Here is an 11104-nt window from a genome sequence, read left to right as displayed (position 1 = left end):
CAGTGGCACAGTGGGTAGCACTATCGCCTCACAGCAAGAAGGTTGCTGGTTCGAGAATCGGCTGCGTCAGTTGGCCTTTCTGTGTCGAGTTTGCATGTTCTCCAAAGTCAGTGGGCGCTGGTCAATCGGTGCTTTTGAAAACACTGTCAGTTGGGTTTAAGGAAGTCGGTAGGTGCTGGTCAATCGGTGCTTTTGAAAACACTGTCAGTTGGGTTTAGGGAAGTCGGTGGGTGCTGGTCAATCGGTGCTTTTGAAAACACTGTCAGTTGGGTTTAAGGAAGTCAGTAGGCGCTGGTTAATCGGTGATTTTGAAAACACTGTTGGGTTTAAGGAAGTCAGTAGGCGCTGGTCAATTGGTGATTTTAAAAACACTGTTGGGTTTAAGGAAGTCAGTAGGCGCTGGTCAATCGGTGATTTTGAAAACACTGTTGGGTTTAAGGAAGTCAGTAGGCGCTGGTCAATCGGTGATTTTGAAAACACTGTTGGGTTTAAGGAAGTCAGTAGGCGCTGGTCAATCGGTGATTTTGAAAACACTGTTGGGTTTAAGGAAGTCAGTAGGCGCTGGTCAATCGGTGATTTTGAAAACACTGTTGGGTTTAAGGAAGTCAGTAGGCGCTGGTCAATCGGTGATTTTGAAAACACTGTTGGGTTTAAGGAAGTCAGTAGGCGCTGGTCAATCGGTGATTTTGAAAACACTGTTGGGTTTAAGGAAGTCAGTAGGCGCTGGTCAATCGGTGCTTTTGAAAACACTGTCAGTTGGATTTAAGGAAGTCAGTAGGCGCTGGTCAATCGGTGCTTTTGAAAACACTGTCAGTTGGGTTTAGGGGAGTTGGTGGGCGCTGGTCAATTGGTGCTTTTGAAAACACTCAGTTGGGTTTAAGGAAGTCGGTGGGCGCTGGTCAATCGGTGCTTTTGAAAACACTGTCAGTTGGGTTTAGGGAAGGGAGTGGGCGCTGGTCAATCGGTACTTTTGAAAACACTGTCAGTTGGGTTTAGGGAAGGGAGTGGGCGCTGGTCAATCGGTGATTTTGAAAACACTGTTGGGTTTAAGGAAGTCAGTAGGCACTGGTCAATCTGTGATTTTGAAAACACTGTTGGGTTTAAGGAAGTCAGTGGGCGCTGGTCAATCGGTGCTTTTGAAAACATTGTCAGTTGGATTTAAGGAAGTCAGTAGGCGCTGGTCAATCGGTGCTTTTGAAAACACTGTCAGTTGGGTTTAGGGAAGGGAGTGGGCGCTGGTCAATCGGTACTTTTGAAAACACTGTGTTGGGTTTAAGGAAGTCGGTAGGCGCTGGTCAATTGGTGCTTTTGAAAACAGTCAGTTAGGTTTAGGGAAGGGAGTAGGCGCTGGTCAGTCGATGCTTTTGAAAACACTGTCGTTTGGGTTTAGGGAAGAAGGAAGGAGGGTTAGTCAATTGGTCAGTTAGTCAGTCATTCTATCAGTCCACAGCGGCCTCTGGTGGATTTACATGAGAAAAGCATGCACAAATGGCACTCACAAGAACAATTTGAGATCTGAGCGTACACAGCGGCCTCTGGTGGATTCGTAAAAAACGTACCTCCTGGAGCATATTCTCAGAAGTTTTCAGAATGAGCCCGGGTTGCAGCTTTTCAAGGAAATTAGTTTGCTCACTTTAAGTAACTAATGACTTTTTACAGCGTACAGTGCATTTTTGCCCATTTTCAATTTCGTTTTCAGTCACGTGCATACAGAATATTCGGCTTCTGATTTTGCATTTCAGTGCATTGCAGTAAACAATCCAATTTGTTCTCTATCTTGAATGCATCAAAAGCCTCATTTTGCATTAATGTCCTCCTGGTGTTGCAGGTAATCAAAGTGTACAGTGAAGACAACACCAGCCGAGCTGTAGAGGTGCCCAGTGACATCACTGCCCGGGACATATGCCAGCTGTTCATCCTAAAAAACCACTGCGTCGATGACCACAGCTGGACTCTGTTTGAGCAGATCCCACATCTCAGTATCGGTGAGTCAATAAGCACATCAACTAAAAAAATGCTGCAAAGAACGTGTCAAGCTGAATGATTTATTTTTTTTGCGTGGCAATGGTCTAGCTTGAATCTGATTATTATTTAAAAAATGTATTATGCTTTGTTACGATTTAATAAGGTGTCTAGGGAGAGAAAACATAACGAAATGGATGGATATAAACAAGGATAAACAAACAAACTTATCGTTTAAATTAGTTTATTCCTCTAGAAGGGATAATGATAACGGCAACAAAAGAGACATACTCGTTGTACAGTGCATTTGAAAATAAATAGAAACAATCACAGAAATATAACCAAACCAAAAGTTACAGGTGAAAAAAGGAACAAGCGTGGCGTCAAAGCAAAGAACTAAACAAAACTAGCAGCCACATACACTAGAACAAGATCCCCTCTAAACTTACCATTAGTCAGTCAGTCTCTTAGTTTGCAGAGAGCTGTATTTTTGCCCTGACATTCTTCTTTGTGGGGTTAAAGACGCCTCCTGCATTATTTATCTCCAGTAACTGCTCTGATACATGAGATTCACACAGGTGGAAACAACTGGCAGGATCCCAAACCTCTCGTCTTTTGGCCTTTATTTACACAGCACTTTATACAGTGTAGATTGCTTGTTTGACTTAAATGAGTTGTTTTTTTCAGAATAACTGTTCTGTTCATATATCGTTAAATATAATAAAGATATAAATAATAATTAAGACATAAATATGGATATTTATAGAATAGGACTGGATTATGAATTATCATGGTAAAAATAATTAACGATAAAATCAGATGTATGATCAAGGTCGACTTATTTATTTATTTATTTTTATTTATTTAAATACATACTTATTTGTTTATTTATTTGTTTAAACAAATAAAGAAATACATATTTATTTTATTTATCTATGAATTTTATGTATGCATGTATTTATTTAGGTGATGTTTTAATAGTTTTAAAATGCATTATTTAATCACTTGTTATTTTTATTATTGTTTTTAATTGAATATTTTATTCATTTTAATTATTTAATTAATTTATTTATTCATTCATTTATTTATCAATGTATTTATGTATGCATGTATGTATTTATTTATTTATTCATTCATTTAAATGCATACGTTATTATTATGTGTATTTATTTATTTAAATAAATAAATAATTATTTATTTTATTTATCAGTGTGTTTTATTTGTCTATGTATTTTATGTATGCATGTGTTTATTTATGTTATGTTTGAATAATTTTTTATCAGTTATTTTATATATTATAATTGTTTTTATTTTTTATTTTACAGATTTTAAAATTAATTAATTAATTTCTTTAATTATTTATTAATGTATTTTATATATGCATGTATTTATTAATTAATTCATTTAAATGCATAAGTAAATCATATTTTTGTGTATTTATTTATTTATTTATTTAAATATTTATTTTAATTATCAGTGTGTTTTATTTGCCTGTGTATTTTATGTATGCATGTATTTATTTATGTTATGTTAATACTTTTTTGAATGTATATTTAATCATTTGTTATTGTTATTATTGGTTTTAATTTATTATTTTATTCATTTTTTATTAATTTATTTATTCATTTATTTATCAATGTATTTTATGATGTATAGAATTTGCATGTATTCATTTATATGCATGTATTTATTTATTTTATGTTTTAATTATTTTTTAAATATATTTAATTTTTAATTTTATTTTAATAATTTTTTTTAATTTATACTCTATACTGTTATACTTATTCTTATTCTTTTTTATTTATTTATTTTTATCAATGTATTTTATTTTATGTATGCAGGTATTTTTATTTTATGCATGCATGCCTTTTTAATTTATGCATGCAGGTATTTTTATTTTACATAAGCATGTATTTTTATTTTGTACATGCAGGTATTTTATTTCTATTTTATGTTTTTAGTATTTATTATCTTAAATTTATTTATTTATATTTGTATTTTATGTATTAATTTATTTATCTATTTGAACAAATTATTATTATTTATGTTTAGTTCTTTATTTAAATACATAGATAAATAAAATAAAGTAACAAATAAATAAATAATTTATTTGTTTATGTATTTATTTTTGCATGTATTTATTTATTTATTTATTTATGTTTTAATATTTTTTAAATGTGTTTTTTAATCATTTGTTATTTTATTGTTGTTTTTAATTTATTATTTTATTTAATTTATTAAATAATTGATTTATTCATTTATTTATCAATGTATTTTATAATGTATAGAGTTTGCATGTTTTTATTTAGTTATTTATTTATTTATGTATATGCATGTTTTTTATTTATTTTATGCTCTAATTATTTTTAAATGTATTCATTTTTATTATTATAGTTTTTTATTTCTAATTTTTACTTTTATACTTTAAAATACTTTTATTAATTTTATTTTATTATTTTTATCAATGTATTTTTTGTGTATGCATGTATTTATTTTTTTATTTTATGTTATCATTATTATCTTAAATTTATTTATTTATATTTGTCTTTTTATCTCGTTCTTTCTGTCTGTCTTTATTTATTTATTTATTTATTTACGAACGGTTGTGCTTGAAGGAAACTATTGAAATTAGACCAAAATGTCAAAATGTTATCTTAGCACAACATCAACCCTACACACACACACACACACACGCGCGCACACACACACACACACACACACACACACACACACACACGCACACACACACACACACACAAATCTGTGAACTGTTAGCTTTTTTTCAAAACTACATCACAAGAAATCATATGGCAGACTCTTTTATGGAAAACAACTTACAAATAAGAACAATAGATTACCTGAAATGACCTAAAGAACACAGATAAACCCTATAAGTAAAGTCATACGTTTTATTACTCCAGTGAGTCTGGCAAATGTATTTTCTGCATAAGGGCGCCATCTGGTGCTGTGTATGATTGAAACCAAATGCATGTGAATAATTAACACTGCATAATCATACAGGCACTAAATTATCCTGTCTCTTTTACATTAACATCAATACCATCAATTCTGCTGAAACCTTTAAAGCATGCAATGACATCATCGTTTGATCATAGCCACAGCCAACAGCACTATTGCAGTGAAGATGTCTGCTGTAACGTTCTGGGAATAAATTAGTATTAGATAACAGCGCTTGAACTCTTCCAGATGGCTGCTTCTGAACAGATGCTTGCTTTCCGTTATCTGTTATCAGTCATTAAACATGCATATAAGCTCATAGAAGCTGAATTATATTTAATGATAAAGCGGCATGATGAGCTCCCGCACACATCACTCTTATTACTATTGAATCGTGCTCAGTATCAAGGCATCCCTTTTGAAAGATGCCGAACATCTAAATATCATATTATTAAGCAAAATGTTCTGATTTTCCTAGTTCTGGGTTGCAGCTGGAAGGGCGTCTGCTGCGTAAAACATATGCCAGAATAGTTGCCGGTTCATTCCGCTGTGGCAACCTCTGATAAATGAGGGGCTAAATCAAAGATGATTGAATGAAAATTCTTCTGATTAGATTAGCCACATTCAAATGCGGATTTACAGTACTACAACAATAAATATTCATATAAACCTATTGAATTGCAATCACTTAAAGGGATAGTTCACCAGAAAATGAAAATTCAGTCATCATTTCCTCAACTTTCTTTTGTTTTAAACCTTTATGAGTTTCTTTCTGTTGTTAAACACAATAGAATATGTTTTTAAGAAAGCTGGAAACCTGGAACCATTGACTTCCACAGTAGGAAAACACATATTTTGTAAGTCTTTTTTTTTTTTTTTGATTGTATATTTTTTTATTGGTTTTTCAAAAGTTAACAATACAGAACATCAAAACTAAGCAACAAACAAGTCAAGTCAAGTCAAGTCAACTTTATTGTCAATCAAACCATGCAACAGTACATTACACAGCAGACTGAAATTGCGTTTCTCCCATACTCCAATGTGCAATTTAAAAACAAAACATGACACACACTAGACATAAACTAGACATTTAACTAATATAGTACAAGATAAATTGAATAAATAGACAATAATAAGCTATGAACAATTACCATATATCCTATTGTTCCTGAATATGACCAAGTTGAGGTATTTATTGTAGTGCAATTGGGTGCAGTATGGCAAAAGTGCAGAGTGCAAAGTAGCAGCATAGAGGTACGTGAATTTTGTAAACATGTTACTTGTGCAAGGGATAAACAAACTAAAGTAAAACACACACAGTGTATAAAATAAAATAAGTAAGTAAAATAAAAACAAATAAATAAAAAGGCAGAAAATACAGTATAAACCAGTGGAAGAAAACTATTTTCTCAAATCAAATTATCTGATACTGTTTTAATATAATTCACAAATGGATTCCAAATCTTTTTAAATAATTCACCCTTTCCTCTCAAAGAGTATGTGATCTTCTCTAATGAATGGTATACAGTTGCAGACTTCTGAGATCCACAGTCCAATCGGTACATCACTGTCTGTTTTCCATTTCAAAGCAATGCATTTTTTAGCTATTGTCAGCAACATTTCAGTAAGTTTATATGCATAATTATGCTGGAGATTAGAATTTTGTAAGTCTTTGACACAAAATCTACGTCGTAAAAGCGCTATAGAAATAAACATGAAATAAATTAAATTAAATTAAACTAAACTAAAGTAAACCAACCCAGGCTCATTCTGAGAACGTAGTCCCGTGGACGTTTCTGGAGACCGCGAAATACGTAGCCGGGGGTACGTACGGCTGCATTTCATTTTTTTAAGCGAACGATGCGGGGCGGTGTGACGCCGTTCCTTTCGGCGCTTGCCGGCCGATCAGCCGGCCGCTCGCCCCCATGTGGAGGGCTTTCCCGCTGCAACCAGTTAGCTCTTCGTGTACTCTGGCGGACTCGAGGCGCAGATCGAGGGGCTGACCACGACGACGATGACCGGGTTCGAGTCCGGGGAAGAGCGGTTCCAGAAATCAGGTAAAACAAAAACAAAATCCAAAAAATGAAGCGAACAAGTTCGTCACAGGGTGAGAATGTGGTCAAAATCCGAAAACGTGGTAAAAATCAGACGAGGGCTTTTCTTTTTCTGGACGGCTTTTGTGAATCGTCGTTGGTTGGGTTTAGGGACGGAGGAGGGTGGGTCAGCCGATTGGCCGGTCGCACGGTCAATCATTCTGTCATCCAGGCAGACAGGCGGAAGGTCGTTCGACAGCGGCCTCTAGTGGGTTTACGCGAGAACAGTGCGGGAAAAAGCGCGCACAGCGGCCTCTCGCGGACTCGCGAAAACATAAACTGCAAAAATATGTACCTCCCGGGATGTATTTCGCGGTCTCCAGAAACATCCCCGGGACTACGTTCTCAGAATGAGCCTGAATTAAATTAAATTAAATTAAATTAAATTAAATTAAATTAAATTAAATTAAATTAAATTAAATTAAATTAAATTGTAAGTCAATGCTTACAGCTTTCTAGCTTCCTTCAGGATATCTTCTTTTGTGTTTAACAAAAGAAACACACTCATAAAAGTTTGGAAACGTTGTAAATAATGAGTACATTTTCATATTTGGGTGAACTATCCCTTTAAGAAGTGAATATTTTTAAATGTGCTGCATTTATTTGATCAGAAGGTATGCAAAACAATTAAATTGTGAACTAGCATTACAATATAAAATAACTTTTTTTTCGTATGTGAATGTATTTTAAAATGTAATTTTCCCCTGTGATTCAGCACCAATAACCTGGTCTTCAGTGCTGCTTGATCCTTTAGAAACATTTGATTAATTGTGTCAAGAAACAAATAAATATTGAATTCTTGCTGAAAAAAACGTATATTTTTTTAATATATGATTGAAAAAACGTTATGACTTTACATTAATACTTATAAATCCATACTAAGTACTCGCATAGTAAATATACTGACTCCTAAATATAAGAATTACTGCATATTCATTGATTTATTTTCCTTCGGCTTGGTCCCTTATCTATCAGGGAATGAATCACTAACTATTCCAGCTTATGTTTTACAGAGCGGATGCCCTTCCAGCTGCAACCCAGTTTTGGGAAGCATCCATACACTCTCATTCACACACAAACTCATACACTATGACCAATTTAGTTCATTCAATTCACCTATAGCGCATGTCTTTGGACTGTGGGGGAAACCGGAGCACCCGGAGGAAACCCACACCAACACGGGGAGAACTTGCAAAGTCCACACAGAAATGCCAACTGACCCAGCCGGGGCTTAACCCAGCGAGCTTCTTGCTGTGAGGCAATTGTGCTCACAAATATATATATATATAGTTGAAGTCAGAATTTTTAGCCCCCTGAATTATTATCCCGTTTATTTTTTTCCCCATTACTGTTTAACGGAGAGAAGATTTTTTTTTCAACATTTCTAAACATAATAGTTTTAATAACTCATTTCTAATAACTGATTTATTTTATCTTTGCCATGATGACAGTAAATAATATTAGACTAGATATTTTTCAAGACACTTCTATACAGCTTAAAGTGACATTTAAAGGCTTAACTAGGTTAATTAGGTTAACTAGGCAGTTTAGAGTAATTAGGCAAGTTATTGTATAATGATGGTTTGTTCTGTAGACTATCGGAAATATATAACTTAAAGGGCCTAATAATATTGATCTTAAAATGGCTTTAAAAAATTAAAAATTGCTTTTATTCTAGCCGAAATAAAACAAATAAGACTTTCTCCAGAAGAAAAATATTATCAGACATACTGTGAAAATTTCCTTGCTGTGTTTAACATCATTTGGGAAATATTTAAAAGAATAATTTTAACTTCAACTGTGTATATACAATTTATAATATATAGAGCTATTTATGTGTATCTGATACTTAAACACTTTATCTGCTACTATGACACTTTAAAGTTACACAAAATTAAATTGAACCTATTTACATTTCTTGCAATAAATTCTGCATTTGTTTCTCTGCAAAAATGTTACTCTTTTCCCAAAATCTAAAAGCTCGCAGCTTATGTATCAAAACCATGACCTGCTTTTTTTGTCTTTGTTAAATTTCAACTTATGAATATTCATTAACTCATTAACCGTTGTGGATGTAAAACACATTTCATTTGACTTTGTTCTTTAATGCACAGTGTCCTAAAGGCCCGTTTGTGTGTGTGTGTGTGTGTGCGTGCGTGCGTGCGTGCGTGCGTGCGTGCGTGCGTGTGTGTGTGTGTGCGTGCGTGCATGTTTGTTTGTTTGTCCAGAAAGAACCATAGAAGATCATGAGTCTGTCATGGAGGTTCAGTCCGGATGGGGAATGGACTCGCACTGCTGCCTGTACTTCAGGAAAAACTATGCCAAATATGAGTTCTTCAAGAAACCTCTTGTAAGTGTGTGTGTGTAGGTGTGTGTGAGAGTGTGTGTTTGCATGTGTGTGCATGCGTGTGGCTGTGTGTGTGTGATGGATACACCTTAATAAAATGGGAAAGGTTGGTGATATTAAGGTCCTGTTTGTGGCACATTAGTATACGTGAGGGGGCAAACTTTTCAAGATGGATGGTGGCCATTTTGAAGTCGGCCATCTTGGATCCAACTTTAGTTTTTTCAATAGGAAGCGGGTCATGTGACACATCAAACTTATTGGGAATTTGACAAGAAAAACAACGGTGTGCTTGGTTTTAACGTAACTTTATTCTTTCATGAGCCCCCTTATATTTACTAATGTGCCACAAACAGGACGTTAATATCACCAACCATTCCCATTTTATTAAGGTGTATCCATATAAATGGCCCACCCTGTATAATTGATTTGCTGAGGTTTAGCCAAACAGCCAGTGTTACCCATTAAAGATTGAGCACAGAGACACACAATAGGACTTTGATTGTACTGGTTAAGAATTAAAGGTGATGCCTGAATAATCCAGCACTGATCTCTAAACCCTGTGATTTTAAAGCTCACAGATACTAATGCCAGATTTGTCAAGGGTGTGTTTAGACCATTTCTTATACAGTGCACATAACATGCCTCTAACCCCTGACTGTTTAGGAGATTGTGTTTGTGTGTTTATAGTTGTTGTCATTGCAGGATTTTTTCCCAGAGCACATGGTGTCGATATCCAGTGAAACCAATGGAATTATGAACCACTCACAACTCATTCAGGTGATGATCTTATGCTTTATGATTATTAACAGATCTAAATATATCTATCTAAATATTTTAATTAGTGGTCAGTTATCGCCAATGTCGATATATTGGTCGATTCTCCCATTTTTTAAATATCGGCATCGGACAATCAATTGTTTAGTTTGTTTTTCTAATGTAAATATTCATTCATTCATTCATTCATTTTCCTTAGGTTTAGTCCCTTTATTTCACGGGTTGCCACAGCAGGAAAAACCGCCAACTTATACTGCATATGGCCAATTTAGTTTATTCAATTCACCTAGAGCGCATGTGTTAGGACTGTTGGGGAAACCGGAGCACCCGGAGGAAACCCACACCAACACAGGGAGAACATGCAAACTCCACACAGAAATGCCTACTGCACTAGCCAGGGCTCGAACCAGTGACCTTCTTGCTGTGAGGTGATAGTGCTAACCACTGAGCCACCGTGCAGCCCATTATTATTATTATTATTATTATTATTATTATTATTATTATTATTATTATTATTATTATTATTATTATTATTATCATCTGAACATCTCAGGAGTTTATTACCACAATTGTATATATATTTCTTTTAACATTAGGGTGAAAATGTTATGGACAATTTCCCTGTAATTCACTTGTTTTTATTTTCTACATTCATTCATTCACTCATTTACACTTACTATCTTTTATTTTATTTATTTTATTTTATTTTATTTTATTTTATTTTATTTTATTTTATTTTATTTTATTTTATTTTCATGTCATACTTTATTTGTATAACACCTTAAAACAGCAAAAATATTTATCAAAATGCTTTATAATCTGGTCAAAATACAAACAAATGGGAAAAGAACTTTTAGAAAAGAAAAGTAATTTAATAAAAAAAAAAAAATTGAATTATTTTAGGGGTTTTCACCTTTATTGATAGGACAGTGGAGATTACAGACAGGAAAGTGTGGGGAGCAGAGAAAGG

General features: G+C 33.9%; 1 protein-coding gene across 2 annotated transcripts in view; it reads left to right on the top strand.

The window, feature by feature from the left end:
• Positions 1-11104, top strand: part of grb14 (growth factor receptor-bound protein 14) — a 110049-nt gene that overhangs the window by 74305 nt on the left and 24640 nt on the right. For both annotated transcript variants that reach the window (XM_056466048.1, XM_056466049.1), the window contains 3 exons: positions 1829-1985; positions 9242-9363; positions 10063-10137. In XM_056466048.1, the coding sequence (XP_056322023.1) occupies positions 1829-1985; positions 9242-9363; positions 10063-10137 (354 nt within the window). The remainder of the gene's footprint in view (positions 1-1828; positions 1986-9241; positions 9364-10062; positions 10138-11104) is intronic.

Source organism: Danio aesculapii, chromosome 9 (genome assembly GCF_903798145.1).
Source record: "Danio aesculapii chromosome 9, fDanAes4.1, whole genome shotgun sequence".
NCBI lineage: Eukaryota > Metazoa > Chordata > Actinopteri > Cypriniformes > Danionidae > Danio > Danio aesculapii.
Note: the sequence above shows the minus strand (reverse complement) of the source record. Positions and strands in the feature narration are given on the sequence as shown.